This window comes from Perognathus longimembris, chromosome 23, assembly GCF_023159225.1.
Source record: "Perognathus longimembris pacificus isolate PPM17 chromosome 23, ASM2315922v1, whole genome shotgun sequence".
In the NCBI taxonomy this organism is placed as follows: domain Eukaryota; kingdom Metazoa; phylum Chordata; class Mammalia; order Rodentia; family Heteromyidae; genus Perognathus; species Perognathus longimembris.
This window is the reverse complement of record NC_063183.1, coordinates 22,193,952-22,209,917: the sequence shown is the minus strand read 5'-3', so window position 1 is coordinate 22,209,917 and position 15,966 is coordinate 22,193,952. Positions and strand designations below refer to the sequence as shown.

General features: G+C 41.8%; 1 protein-coding gene across 2 annotated transcripts in view; it reads right to left on the bottom strand.

The window, feature by feature from the left end:
* Positions 1 to 1,074: 1,074 nt before the first annotated feature.
* Positions 1,075 to 15,966, bottom strand: part of Rora (RAR related orphan receptor A) — a 711,223-nt gene continuing 696,331 nt past the window's right edge. For both annotated transcript variants that reach the window (XM_048332970.1, XM_048332971.1), the window contains 6 exons: positions 11,252 to 11,373; positions 9,354 to 9,486; positions 8,179 to 8,286; positions 6,660 to 6,770; positions 5,327 to 5,439; positions 1,075 to 4,669 (listed from right to left, as the gene is read on the bottom strand). In XM_048332970.1, coding sequence (XP_048188927.1) covers positions 4,505 to 4,669; positions 5,327 to 5,439; positions 6,660 to 6,770; positions 8,179 to 8,286; positions 9,354 to 9,486; positions 11,252 to 11,373 — 752 coding nt within the window. In that variant the 3' untranslated portion in view covers positions 1,075 to 4,504. The remainder of the gene's footprint in view (positions 4,670 to 5,326; positions 5,440 to 6,659; positions 6,771 to 8,178; positions 8,287 to 9,353; positions 9,487 to 11,251; positions 11,374 to 15,966) is intronic.

Here is a 15,966-nt window from a genome sequence, read left to right as displayed (position 1 = left end):
CAGTAACTCATCATAAGGTGCTTAGTTAACCTCCCCCGCAACCAATCGGCACAAAGAACTGTCAGAAAATAACAGTTTATTATTATTATCACGATCGTCAAATAATAGCAGTGGAAGGACACATGGTTAAGACAATCAATGTTTGGAAACAGTGGCTTTAGGATTTATTATCTGGCTGCTTCTCAACAACAAGTGATTCCATCGACATTCCTTAGCCAAAAAACAAAAGGAAAAAAGAAAACCACCCAAAACAAAACAAAACAAAAAAACCTGTACAAATATGTATTTTTTTTTCCCTGAGGGATCAAGGTACACCCGCAAGAGCTCTATGTACATATTGCACTAACTAAGAGAGGAATGAGTAAGATGTGCAAAAAAGCAATGATGAGAAAAGCTCACACACGACTTAAACCTTTCTGTGAAGGATTGTACTACATTGTTTTGCGTCTTGGAATGTCGGAACACAAACACCTAACTACTCCTTTTACTCAAATTAAAAAACAACAACAACAACACCCAAAACAACAACAACTAAAAAACCCATACATACATTTCTACTATGGCACATTCAATGAAATAAAAAGTTTTCCCAAAGACAGATAGACAAATCCCATCAAGAAAATAATACAAAGTTTTGTTTGTTTGTATTTTTTTTTTAGAAAATTACATTACTTTCTTTCTTTGTTTCACATTACAAAATCTGTTTTTTTTTTCTTTACACAAATCACATTTTATTGCAGGAATAGTTCAAGTGCCATCAAATATTTATAGAAGGGTTAAAAAAATAGAAGTCTCTCTAAAGTGGTCCAGACAAGGCTTTGTATAGAATAAATCTTTTTTTTCTCCATCTTCTAAGTTTTGATTTAAGTCTTTTGAATACATTTTCTTTTCCATTTGACACTTAGTAGCCTAGAAGCGATCCCACACACACGCACTTCACACGCGCGCACACACACATGCACACACTTCTTCCTCCCCTGCCCCTCAATCCACCCCCATACACTTACAAAGATCTGTTATCCACACTATAAAGAACAACCAAACTTAGATGCAGTGTCTTAGGTTATGTTTTTAAGTTAGGAAGGGTGAATTCGGATGCTGAAGACTTAAACAAAATGAAAAAAAAAGAAACAACCCAAAACATCCCAAGCTCAAAAAAATAAAATAAAATAAAAAGGATGTTGAACACTTATTTTTAAAAATCCATAGCTTTCACACAATTTTCAGTCTGTCCAAAAACACTTTCACCTACCCTTTTGATTTTATTGTTGACTAATGCCAGTACTTCACAATATTAATTTGATTGCTTGGACACCACACATATATATACTAAAAATGGCTTATTGGCCTTATGTAAAAAACAGTATATAAAGAAAACTACAGTAGCCAAGCTGACTACAAAGTGGTTCTAGTCCTTAAAAGACTGTGGACACTGAAGTTTAGGATACTCTGATTAAATGAACTATTAAGATGATCTCTTTTGGTATCATCCAGGATTTTTATGTCACTCCATGAGTGTTTTTAACTAATAAGGGAGAAAATAAAAATGTAAAGGTTTTACATCCTTCTCTGGACTCCATATTTCTCTCAACTGCATTTATTTGTTGAGCTTCAGATCCCATCTCAGATCCAAGAAAAGAATTCTCTCCTTTTCTCCGAGCCCATGTCTGTCTCTCTCCTGTTCTGTTCTCACACTGTCGGTGGACTTTGCTTTGAAAGTTTACCCCCTGCTTTTCATTCAGAAACACCTAGAAGCAGCATTATATTACTTATAGTTGATTATGTAAGCAATGTCACCATGGCATAACTATTACTGAGATTAGAGCTTTTTTATTTTTTTTTCCAAATCAGGTACATGTAAAATCCTTTCTGAGAAAAGCAATTCCTAAGTTTGACATTACATTCTCTCTCACCCTTAGAGAAGTTCAATTAGCTTTTCTTCTTCACAAATGGACACTGGAATTAGGTTTAGTTGCTCTTTAATATGCTAGCACCTGAGGCTGGTCATATTCAGAAAGCTTTGGTTAAAAACAAGTTAATATACTTTAATAAACCCCCCAAATTTAGTGAATCTGAATCACCAAAAGGGAAACCAGAACCAAAACCAAAACAACCCCTACCCCCACCCACCTCACCAAAGGAAATAACAGAAAAAATACTGGACAAATAAATAACTGAACGTGGTACTCTTCTGAGTATAAATACTATGAATCTTTAAAGGAACTATGTACTTAAATAAAAATTTGATTTAACCCTTCTTGCCCAAATATAAATACTATATGCTGACAGTTAACCTCTGTATATAAACACTCACATAAAATTTTATATGCCTGTAAGATAGTTAAGTAAATATTACTCTTCTATTTATGGTTCAACCATTACTATATTTTTGAAAAAAAATTTTTTTTGGATGTTATTTAGGCTTCATACACACTTCTGTGTGAATAATTCCTTCCCCTGTTCTAAATCCCTTGGGAAACAAGTCGCAGAGTCAGTGGAGTTACACAGAGTGAAGTCTCTGGGAAGCCAGCCCTGGCCATCTCCTTCAGAAGATTCTAGAGGGCCCCTCATGTTGCAAGAGGCTCTTGAATGGAAAGGGTTTCAGGGAGACTCCCTCTTTTACACCATAGGATATATTCCCATGTATATAGAGCCATGTTCTTGGATGTCAGACCAGGAACCTGAGCCCCAATCCCTAGTGTGACTAAAAAGAAAGATGTTGTAAAGGCCTACTACCCCCAAAGGTCCCTGGGTATTAAAATATGCACACTTGTGTACAGCAAACTGTTCATTTCTCTCTCTCTCTCCCGCTGAGATTATTAAAAAATAACACAAACAACAAGAAAAACCCTCAACATTTCTCACTTGAACACACAAGCCAACCAATCTCCTAAATATTTAATAAAATAAATTAGAATCCACAGTTTTCTAGTGAGGGTAAACACAAGAGTAAATGTTGGCAGCTAGCATCAACGTCACTTGAAAGGCTTAAAATACTTAAATAAGAGAAACGGGTTCACCCTCAAACATCTCCCTCACTCTTCTACCCATGGTCTGCCAGACAAGGAGGGCAGTATTGTAGAGCCGTGATGTCTGGGAACAGCTAGTCTAGAATCCGTGAACTCTTGAGATATGAACTCTTAGAGTTCCTAGATTATACCAAGAACATCAAACATTCACATCATGCTTTATTTCCTCAAACAAGGCATGTGCCATTGCTCCAGATATAATCTTTGGGTTCTAGATTCGAATAAATATTCTGGTTACTTATTTGTCGTCAGAGCATTCCAAGTTGATACGAAAGCCATGAGGACTGAATCTTGGACAAGGAGCCTCTTTTCTCTAACCCCCCCAAAGGTGGCATTTAAAGATACACGTGTGTATGTGCATGTGTGTCTTTAAATGCACATGATGGTTTATGAAAGTCCACAGTGCTAATTGTTCAACTTTGTATGAAGCATAAACACATCGATTCTTAAACTTAACCAGAAAAAGAAAAAGCAAAGCATAATTTAGGGAAAATTCCATACCGAATTCTGAATTTCACATGTGGGGAAAATAATTGCAATACTGTTGATTTCTAGATATGACCAGCCAGTCTTTTTAAAAAGTGATTTTGTAAACAGCAGCATAAATACCTCCCGACGTACCTTCCAAGCCTTCTCAGTTCAACTTGTGTTTCTGGTGTACATGGAACACGACAGTGAACACAGCTAGCATTTCATTTAAAGAAAAAAAAAAGGTGCAAAATGAAAGTGCCTTAATCAATTCAACAGGAAAAGCTACACCAGTAACTACATTTTATATTAATTAAAAACAATATATAAACAATATCTCTTTTTTTTTAAGCTATAGATAGTCTTCATGCCCATTTACCCTGTAATATATGATAATGCTATTGTTGGTAGAGCTCTGTCCCTCTTCCAGGCCATCCTTCTGACTGGAAATACTTGGTGAGAAAACGAAAACACTTCCTTCATGAAACAAAGTTGTGCGAAGTCAATGCTGCTACCTCCACCACACACACACACAAAACACACCAGCCACCGATGTTTTTTGTTGGACTCTCCGTTGGAACGTACAGACTGGTCAAGCTGTAGAAAGTCCGGGCAGTGAACCTACAAGGAAGAGGAAAAAAAAAAAATCCTCCGACTTTAGTCTAATCATCCTTCTGCTGTAAACAGAGGTCAAAGCTCGAGACGTCAAGACAGAAAAAAGGGTCCATATCTGTAGGCAAAATGGAAATCATATGCGTGAGAAAAACTAAGTTCAACTTTTATTTGTTTCCATGGTCTCCCCTCCTTTGCCTGACCCCCAATCACCAAAAACAAAAACAAAAACAAATGTGCAGTGTGTTGACGCTCCAGGGCTGTCTGTGCAGGGCCATAAAAAGTGTCTTGGTTATTTTTTTTTAATTGTTGTTGTTGTTGGTTTTGTTTTTTTTTTCCGTTTTCTTTTTCAGGTTTATACTTCAGACATTCTCGAAGTGCTTGGGTGATAACCTTTACCCGTCAATTTGCATTGCTGGCTCAAATTCTGAAGTGAACAACTCTTTGTATAATGGAGGAAAATGAAGTCGCACAATGTCTGGGTATATTGCTTTAAATGCCATTAGCTTTTCTGTATGCCGTCCACATAAGGCTCTTAATGTAGACACCTTGCATATTAACTGTAAGTGGGGGGAAGAAAGGACAAGATGTTAGAGGAAGACAGACATCAGGATGTAAAAGAATGGAGGAGTCAGGATGCTCTCTGTTTGCAACTTTGCTGACAGTGGGGAAACACAGTTGAAATTCTTATACCTTTAATAACAGAGTAAAAACCTGATCTTGTCACGTCACTGAAGGCTAGGAATCACTGAGTGCTATTTTGGAGATGAATAATTGAACCTGAGGAAGTATTCACGAGCCAAAGCTGGCCCTGCTCATCAGTGCTGGACAAAGGAGAGCTCAAGGCCTAGTCCAAGGTGCCTTGTGCTCCACCATTTCAGTCCCCTCTCTGTGGGAAGAGGGCAGGTGAGTGGACAGCTAGTCCACAGTCATGTGGCCAACCCCAACTAGAGGAAAGGGCATCCCTGCCATGATTTATCCAGAACGTAATTCTACTTAGTTCCAAGGACCTGGCATTTCTGCTGGCTCTATTTATAAGAAGAAGGCCACTATGCAATTCTAAAGGTGATCAGGAGGCCAAAGACCTGGACAGACAGTCCCAGCACTGACTGTGGGGCCCTCATCCTCTGGGGACTGGTCATGGGACAAGGTGGCTACAAGCGAGCTCCATGCCATGGGATAATTCAGCCACACCACGCAGAGTCCCACGGCCTCACCTTGGTGAGTATCCCATCTTCACGGTGGTTCTTCTGTAGGACATGTTGAAGAGCTAGCTGAATTTTCTGTTGCAGCTTTTCGATTTTTACCTTTTCCTGCAGCCACGAGCGATCTACATGTGAGAAACAGTTCTCTTTAGTATCGCTCTTCCAACAAGGCGTGATGCAGGACAGTTATAAAAATAGCCTTGACTTTCCCATTTTCACCGATACTTGAAGGGAGGAAGGCTCCTCTCCTTCTGAAGGGAGCCGTTGAAATGTTAAGGCCACGCAGGCGTAACTGTAGACGGACCTCCCATGGTCGGCCCAGGCCTTCATATATACTTCTCGGTGACATTTTCTCAGTCCTGCCTGCCTTTTTGGAAAATTGAAATTGCTTTATAATTCAGTTCAACTAACGGTGTCAATGGAATTCCAAGGCTCGCCCTTTACCACTTGAGTTACAGCTCCACTTGGGGTTTTTCTGGTGGTTAAGTAGAGATAAGGGACTCTTGGGCTTTCCTGCCGGGTCCAGCCCGGGGTGTCAATCCTTGGATCTCAGCCTTCTGAGTAGGATTACAGGTGTGGGGCACCGACACCCAGCAAGGGCCTCATGTTTTTTTGGCTCAAGGCTAGCGCCCTACCACTTGTGCCGCACCATACTGCTTCTTTCTTTTGGGGGGTTGGAGAGAAAGGTCTAATAGGTTTGTCTGCCTGGCTGCCATTCAAACTGCCATTCTCAGATCTCCACTTTTTTTTTTTTTTTTTTCCTGCCAGTCCTGGGCCTTGAACTCCACGCTTGGGTACTGTCCTTGAGCTACAGCTCCACTTCCAGCTTAGTCTGTGATTAATTGGAGATAAGAGTCTTAGGGACTTTCCTGGCTTTCTGAGCTGGCTTCACATGGTGATCCTCAGATCTCAGCCTCCTGAGTAACTAGGATTAACAGGCGTGAGCCTCCAGCACCTGGCCAGATCTCAGCTTCTTGAGTAGCTAGGATTACATGTATGAGCTACCAGCCCTGAGCCAGGTAGGGAATCTTTTGGAACACAGAATGCCATTCTGGACTGGGTTTTACTTGGTTATCAGTTCCTAAGATTTTATCTAAAAGAAAAGATGTTATTTGAAAGAGTTCTATATATGTGTTTGCATGCAACTTGTAAAAGTCTTCACCTGGACCATTTAACAACCACTTTCCTTTTATTTTAAAATTTTATTGTAAAGGTGATGTGCAGGGGGGTTAGTTATATAAGTAAGGGGATGAGTACATTTCTTTTTGATCAGTGTCACCCCCTCCTCCCTTCCTTTCTCCCCCCGTCCCCCCCCAACCACCTCCTTTTCATCTGGTTGCCTTACCTGCTGACATCAGGACAAATGCAGAAAATAATGCAATTTCATCTTCAGTCAGGTGCATAGAACATAAACTCTTCCCAAATTCAAACACAAAGCTAATGAAGTCTTCACAACCTTGCAAAATAAAAATAAAGGTAGTCTAAGATTATTTGGTTATTTATCCATTGAGAAAAACATGGAACAAGGTTAAAAAAAAAAGAGCTCCAGTTGTTGAAGATCAGCAAGCACAGTAATGATGTTTATAGTCCAATAGCTTTAACTGAGAAGATAAATTCACTCAACTTTGTTTTCAACTCTGTGTTATGTAAAACACTCATAGAAAGGCACTTATGGCTCATGCCTATAATCCTAGCTACTCAGGAGACTGAGCTCCGAGGATTGACATTCAAAGCCAGCCCAGGAAAATCCATGAGACTAATTTCCAAATAACCACCAAAAAGCCATAAGTGAAGGTCTGGCTCAAGTAGTAGAATGCCAGCCTTGGGCAAAAAAGCTAAGCAAGAGTGTGAGACTCTTGAGTTCAAGCCCTAGTACTGGCACAAAAATAAATAAATCACTCTTAAAAAATGATGACAAGATGACACAGACTGACAGTGAAAGGACCGTAATTATTTAGCAAACTGATGACATAGAATGTAATGGTCCATAAAGCAACCAAATCCTCAAGAGTCTGATTAAATTTGGTGCCTATTCTTTCAGATTTACCTGTATATAAATAGCAATGAGGTCTTCCATGCAACTTAGAGCAAATCACTTAATGCTGTATCTTGGATTCCTTTTCATTCTTCTCAATGACTAGATCTCACTTTCAGTTACAGAAACCAGAACAATTTATTTATATAGTATATGCCATCTTTCTTTTTCTCTTAGCTCTATTTTTACTTCTTGGCTATTTGTGTTTCCTTCTCATTAATGGTTTACGCTTGAGGGAGTTAGGGAGGGCAGACATTTTGCTCTTTGCTTGATTTTTATGTACCAAATCATACTATAAGTTACTTCGACACTTATCCCCTGCAAATCTGATTTCTTAAAATCTGAAGTAGGAAAGAAACTCTGTTGGAGATGGATGAGCTAGCAGGAGCAGGCTGGGCTGAGGTCGAGGTAGACTGTTTTGCAGATACGAGAACAGAACAAAGGAACAAGTTGAAATTGTTTAAGAAGGAGGGAAGAGGAGCAGAGGGAAGGATAAAAGGTTAAATTGATTGGAATACGTTGTAGACACGAGTGGAAATACCTGGGTGAGATTTCTCTCCCCATTGTAATAATGTATGTGAATTCAAAAAATCAGGGAGGGAGAAATGGAAGGATATGTACAATTAATTGCTTCAATCCCCAACCAGATAAAGTGAAACTCGAGAAGTTAACCTACAGTGGATGTATCACTTTCCTACACAGACTGACTACAGAGTAACAGAAGGGTAAGATCCTTGAATGCGGATGTCCAGAGGGCCATTTTCCATCCCACTCTTCTCTTTCCTCACGTGGCTGATTCATGAACAAGGTACCCCGCAGTTTTCCTTACCTAAGGATTTGAAGACATCCGGGCTGGCATACTTCCCGTCAAAGTACACGGTGTTGTTCTGAGAGTCAAAGGCACGGCACATTCTGATAAACACCACCTCTAGTGAACCTAAGCAGGGGCACAAGTGGTTTGGGTCATTTGATCAGTGGGAATTCACTGTTCTCCATCCCATAGGGCCCAGCTGGAGACTTATAAGCAAAGGCTAGTTAACTGGAAGGAGGTTTGGTTTACAGGTGACTTTTTTTTTTTTTTTTTTTTTTTTTTTTTTTGCCAGTCCTGGGGCTTGAACTCTGAGCCTGGGCACTGTCCCTGAGCTTCTTTTGCTCAAGGCTAGTGTTCTACCAGTTGAGCCATAGCTCCTCTTTCAGCTTATAAGCTTATAAGCTTTCAGCTTATTTGGAGATTAGAATCTCGCAGACTTTCCTGCCCAGGCTGGCTTCAAACCATTATCCTCAGATCTCAGCCTTCTGAATAGCATGGATGACAGGCATGAGCCACCAGTTCCTAGCTTTCTTTTTTTTTTTTTTTTTTTTTTGCCAGTCCTGGGCCTTGGACTCAGGGCCTGAGCACTGTCCCTGGCTTCTTCCCGCTCAAGGCTAGCACTCTGCCACTTGAGCCACAGCGCCGCTTCTGGCCGTTTTCTGTATATGTGGTGCTGGGGAATCGAACCTAGGGCCTCGTGTATCCGAGGCAGGCGCTCTTGCCACTAGGCTATATCCCCAGCCCAACTCCTAGCTTTCTTGATATGGTTTAGCCTTGGAATGACAGTCTCAAAGTTGCTACAACAGTATTTATTTATTTATTCATATTTAGTATTATTTATTATCCTCAAATTAAGGGATGATTGAGCTCTATGAGCCCCTCCGTAACAGGACAGCATGTTTGCACACGGGAGAGATAAGCAGACGATCACATTCAGGAACGCTGATGTCTTTCAACTGACTCTTTTCACTCAGAGGAGAAGCAAAATGAAAGGCATATTTCCTGAACCTGACTTTAAAAATCTCGAAAAAAAAATGAGGACTTTCTGCTAAGAAAACCTGAGTCCTTATCATTCACAGAAAGAAAACCCCTACAAAACCCACTTGACACCTTCCTTACCACGCCATTTCTCTAACCAGCTCGGGGAGAGCATGGTAGGAAGTACCCTCAGAATCCTCTTGCAAAGCACATACCTGCTTTCAGAAGCACGATTTGATCGTTTTGACACAACTCCATAAATCCATCGATGCGTTTGGCAAACTCCACCACGTACTGTATCGCTTCTGTGATTTTGATGGCACACAATTGCCACATCACCTCCCGCTGCTGTGAGGGAGAAATACGTGAATGTTCCAGAAACCCGACATCCCTGGCACCGTGCCTCCGACGACTCCTGGGTTCTAAAATCCTCCTTTGGAAAATGGATTCAAAATGCCTAGAGGATTCACACATACACAGACCCACGCAGAGCTGCCCTGCTATTCTGGTGATAAGGACTGTGTTTCTTTTTCCCTTCTCTGATTATTCTCTTACATTTTTGGGGGGGAGGGGAGGAGGGCAACGGGACAGGAGGAAGATGTTATAAACATACAGGACAGAAAAGATGAACAGAAGTCAGGAAAATATCACAGGCCCATACATGTTTTAGCCCATACATGTTTTAGCCACAGAATGGCAAAAGTGGATCTTCTTTCAAACAAATCGGTTTGCTAGGAAAACTGAACAACACTGCTGAGAGGAAGGGAAGAATAGGAGAACTGATTAAATTCACTGGGTACCCATCTATCGCGCTAGAGGCTGACATCTTCCACTCAAAGGATCTTCCTAATGTCTAGGTCTGACAACAGAGAGGCACACACATTTTACAGCTAGCAGCCAGAGGACCCGGATTCAAATCCACCCACACAGCTTGACTGTGAAATCCCATTCCGTAGGCCTTCCTATGTCTTAATTGATTTCTCATCTCTGCTTTGTAGCTTTGGAGAATGGGGTATCTGGTACCTCAAAGGCAAGCACAGTGATAGGTTGGTAGTTGCTACCTTGCCAGTTAATTTCCCTTCATGCAGTCATTCAAGCTCAATCTCAGGGTGACCTGTTTCCTTTAAGACTATATCTGTATCTATACGATAGGGCTGGAGAAATACTGAACTGGGAGCCAGGAGTCCCAGCCTGGTCGTTATATCCCCATATTCCAGCCACATTCTATGGGATGTTAGTTTCCTCATATGTAACAGGAAGAGAATCAACTTTCGTAATCCCCACTTTCCTTTCTAAGCTTAAATCTCTGTGATTACTGGGCAAACCCTTTCCTTTGTGAAAGGTACTGTACTGTACAGAAAAAGATAAGATGCAGTCCCATCTGTCAGATTCATACAAAAGGTTAAGAACAGAGTTAGGATCTTAGCTACTAAACCCTGTATTTTGTTTTGTTTTCTGGTTGGTCCTAGGGTTTGAACTCAGGGCCTGGGCCCTGTCCCTGAGCTTCCTTGCTCAAAGCTAGTGCTCTACCACTTGGAGCCATAGCCCCACTTCTGTTTTTCGAGTGGTTAATCAGAGAAAAGAGTCTCAGCCTTTCCTGTCCAGGCTGGCTTTGAACTGCAATCTTCAGATCTCGGCCTCCTGAGTAGCTAGGATTACAGGTGTAAGCCACCCCCCAGCCCCCTCCCACCCCATGGCTTCCAAACTCTTTTCATATATGCTTTCTAAATTCCTGGTAACCTCTGGTAACATGAGGCTGAGCTTCTTCGACATCAACTTCTAGACCTTAAAATCTTCCATTGGAAGAGCAAAACAAATCTTAATTCATACAGACTTTGGGGAAGCATTGGATCAGTTCCCTGTTGACATACAGAACAAGGTATGTGTGTACTCATGAACCACAAAGAAACTGGTTAGTGTAAAATGTCCCATGCCGTTATTTCAGTAAGGATAACAGAGTGTCAAGCTCTGGAAGACATGATTTTGTTAAGCAGAGATCTGATATCTGAGGAAAGACATGATTCATGCTCTCGTCTGTGTATGCTTAAATCAATCTCTTACACCCTTTCCCAAGGTAGCTTCACAGACTTAAGGAAAACCTTTAGGGTTCTACCTTGTTTTGATAGTTCTCAATTTCTTCCTGCAGGAAGGTCTGCCACGTGATCTGCTGCAGCTCTTCTCTCAAGTATTGGCAGGTTTCCAGGTGTGATTTAGATATATTCTGTGCAAGGTGTTCTAAGGAGAAAAGGAGAGGTCACAAACAAGGAAAGCCCCCCCCCCCCAACCGCCCTTAAAATTTTTTTTTCAATAAGCAGTGATTTCCCTGCTTACTATTTTCTTTACAAAGTAACACGTGAGCCAGATGCCAGTGACTCACACCTGTAATTCCAGCCACCCTGGGGGCTGATATCTGAGGATAGCAGTTTGAAGCCAGCCTGGGCAGAAAAAAATCTGAGAGACTCATCTCCAGTTAGCTAGCAAAAAGCCCAAAGTGGAGGTGTGGCTCAAGGGGTAGAGTACCAGCCTTGAACGGAAAAAGCCAAGGCACAGTGCCTAGTCCCGGGGTTCATTCCCGAGTCTGGCACAGAAGAAATAATGAGTGTCCACATTGTTTTTTATCTAAAGAAGCAACTTGGGACACTCTGCATCGAACTTGAGGAGGACAGGGCTTGGCAAAGCCAATGCCAATGGCAAGACGAGGCTGGATGACTTCAAAGACTCCGCTGACCTTGAGCTTGCTTTTTTGGGGGGGGTGCTTTTACCTCACTGTCTGGGAATGAACAACTGGTGACCTACGTAAGAATGGAAAAATGATGGATGGGAACTTGTTGGCATTTTAATGGCACATGAGGGAACGAGTAGGCTTGGACCAGTACGAAACGATATTCGTCAAGGATGACAAGGATGCATTTGCTTTTCCTACAGGTAGCAGGAGGAATGTCAAGCTAGCCACACAGGGAGTAGAGCGCTGGCTAGCCTCTGATTCTGGAGGAGCTGGGCCTTTATCTCAGCCCTGTTACTCGCCGTGCAATCTGGGGCATGTCACTTAGTCTTTCTGTGCTTTCCCGCTCGCCCTCATTGGTAAAAGGGGGTGGGGGTCGGTGATATAACCGAGCTCTGTTTTCTGGGGCTGCTGAGAGGATTCACGGGTTTGAGCAGTCAGGAATGAGGAAGGTCGCATAGTGTATGCTGTGTTGCTATCCTTGAGCCTAAGAGGTTTGAATATACTAAGATAAATACCAGACAACTTTCCTTTAGCAAGTTAGACTCCATGGACATGTGCAAACACACTAGAAAAGGTCATTCAAGTCATGAGACAATGAAATATGCACGTGAATTACAGCTGGGATCTGGTGACTCATGCCTGCAATCTGAGCACTTCAAGAGGCTGAGATCTGAGGATCGTGGTTCAAAGCCAGCCCAGGAAGGAAAGTACATGAGAGTCATATTAACCACAAAAAAAGCCACAAGTAGACTTGTGGCTCACGTGGTAGAGTGTTAGATTCGAGCACAGTAACTCAAAGACAGTACCCAGGCCCTAAATTCAAGCCCCAGGACTGGCATACAAGCACCCATATAGTCAAGGCCCGGAGTTCAGGCTGTAGTACTGGCTGGCAAGGAACTGGTGGATTTTCTAGTGAGAGATGCCATATTGAACTTTTTTTCTTGGGGGCAGAGGACAAGCAGTTTTGAGCTTGGATTGAAGCAGAGAGAGGTCAGGTCAGGAGAACCAATTAGAAGGCTGGTGGAATGTAAATGTGAGGGACGGAGCATGGAACGAGTTGGTACTAATTGTTCTGGAAGGGAGGAAGATAACCACAGATGTATTTAAGAACCCACAAGATTCCATGAACGGGAAACCATGCCCAAGATTCCCCTCCTAGGGTCTTGAATATATAATATATAATAGGCAAGCTACTTTAAAAAAATGTGATCTTGGCAATCCTCGTCAGAGTGTCTGTTCACAAATTTGTTACTGTTTTCTTCCAGAAGAAGGAGCTTTGTATGAAAACAGAGCCGTTTCACCTAAAAAGAGTCTGAGACGAGAATCTCCTTGGAGACATGGAAACAATCAACTTTAGCGGCTCTATTTGGAGATATACAGAAACATTAAAACAACACGGCTAAACATTGTAAAAACATTTAAAAAATGAAAGGGAAGAGAAACGAACAGAGGGAGAATCCAGCAGGTTATGTGCATTAGAACAGATGATGGTTATGAAGAGTGAAGACCAAAAATGACAGGAGTCAAGAGAGCAGAAAATTACTGCACAAACCAATGAACTTTCTCCTGTGAAATAGGATCTAGGATAGCTTCTAGAATGTGAAGCAAGTTTTGCATTTATGAGAAACAAAATCAGAGTGTTCAAAGGGAAGCTCTGGGATTGTGTGGGTAAAAGATGACAAGTTGCTCTAATCATTCGTTTCCAGTTTCCAATTATGCTGCTTTTTAAAGTCAATATTGTCAGCATCTTGCTTCATTGTATCTTAAAAAAAAATGCTTTCAGGGGTGGGGGCATAGCTGAGTGGAAAGTGCCTGTCTGGCATGGCCCAGGCTCCAGGTTTTGTCTGAAGCTTTGCAAAGCTGGAGAAAACAATGTTGACAACTAATTGAGTTTGACTTTTAAAGAACAGCCAATCAGCGAGACCAGTAACAATGCAATACACACATTGTGCCAGTAGAGGGCAGCAGCTACATCTGCACAACTTCACTATCTGCCTGTTCACAATAGATTCGATATATCTTAAGATTTTAGGGATTTGGTGGCTTTAAAATCTGACTACGGTCAAAATGAATAAAAGTTAAGAAGTTACTATGGCCTGGAAGAGAAGCTTTATGGAACAGTGAAGTACTTAAGGCCCAAGACACTCATTACGAGACCTGGTTTGGGGATTGAGCTCTTCTCTCAAGCAGGACTGCATTGTCCACACAGCCTTTGCGCCCAGAGCTTTAGATGCAAAAACTCCTGGCTTCCCACTTACACACTGTCAGAGTGGGAAGGGACTGGAGACCTCATCAGCCCACTCAGTAACGGTGATAGTAGCAAACGCTTTATGCATCTTTTGCTCTGAGCCAAGAGCCATCCTATTTGCATCCATTCTGAATATATACATCTTCTCACTAATCTGTGTGACTCCTGGAGAATGGTGCTAGTCCCCTCTCTCATGGTACAGACGAGAAAACTGAGTCACAGTGAGGTGAGATGACATTTCTCAAGGTGTCCTAGCTATGAGTCAAACCCAATCTGGCTTCAGAGTCTGTGCTCAACCTTTCTCATCTATAGGAGGGGCACCCATGGCCTGCAGGTTATACGACTTACACTGGGCAGGACAATTTGTACACACTGTGTGTAATTAGGTACAATCATGTACAACTGTGTACAACTGTCTCATATCTGATGTACCACTCATCTCTCCTGCATGGACATTTACTATGATTGTAGTAGCAAATGCAGCCTGCCCCCTCTTTTTTAAATGAGCTGAGATTGTTGATCTAGAATATGTAAATCATCTACTAGTTACACACCAAGGGCAAGATTTCCCAGCCAACATGAAGACACACAGCCCTCAAAACATAATGGCTGGCTATGTTATTACTGAAAGGGTATTGGGTACTATTATGGAAGACAGAACTGGACTCATATTTTATGCTTTGTCTTTTGTTGTTGTTTGTTTGTTTTTGTCAGTCCTGGGGCTTCAACTCAGGGCCTGAGCACTGTCCCTGGCTTCTTTTTTTTCCTCAAGGCTAGCACTCTACTACTTGAGTCACAGCGCCACTTCTGGCTTTCTTCTGTATATGTAATGCTGAGGAATCGAACCCAGGGCATCACGTATATGAGGCGAGCACTCTACCACTAGGCCATATTCCCAGCGCCCCTATGCTTTGTCTTTCTAATGTGGGATTGGTGTCATGTGTTTGAAAGTCTGCTAACAACTTTTAGTCTAAATCCAAGTCAAGAGCCATAGTGAACATTGCAGGACTTACATGGAAATCATCAAAGAATTTTTAGATGGCTTTAAAGAAGGCACCGTAAGTCTTGGGCCATTTACATGTTGCTTTTAAGTTCCTTAACCACGCTGCACATAAAACTAAAACTCAACTTTTATCCTGTCCAGAAAATTCTAGTTTACTTTTCAGTCTGGTTCTCCTCCTTACCCTTAGGTTTCAGTTAGTTCTGACTGAGAAATGCTACAATCCGCATGAAAAGAGCAAAGTTAAGGACACCCGGGGCTTCTTGCCTGTCCTGGAAGGTGACCGCTGGATTTGGGGCTGGAACTTGGGGGACCACCCAGCCATTTCTGGCCACATCAAAGTTTTTAGCATGTGCAAGGGCAAACCTTGTGTAAGCCCTATGGATCTGTATATGTGCACATATGTGTTTGTGTGTCAATAATGGGGCTTAACTCAGGTCTTTACTCTCTCATTTGGTGTTTTCCATCATGGTTTAGGTTCTACCACTTGAGCCACACCTCTACTTCTGGCCTTTTGCTGGGTATTGGGAGATGAGACACTCTTAGATTTATCTACCTGGGGCTGGCTTCGAGCCCCGAATCTCAGATCTCAGCCTTCTGAGTAGCTAGGATTATAGGTGTGAGCCACCAGCACCCGGCTAGTCCTGTGGATTTATTTTAGGATCGCATATCAGATGAGCACACAGGATGGACCCGCCAGTATTTATGGTAAGGTCATTCTTCGTGGACCAAGTCTATTTTCAATCAAATTTTCATTCATTTCTGAAAATGTCACTCTTATTACAGATCTGCTTAAGGCTCAGCTAATAACCAAGATTTCTTGACAAAAAAGACTTTTTTTTTTCTAGCTAGAGA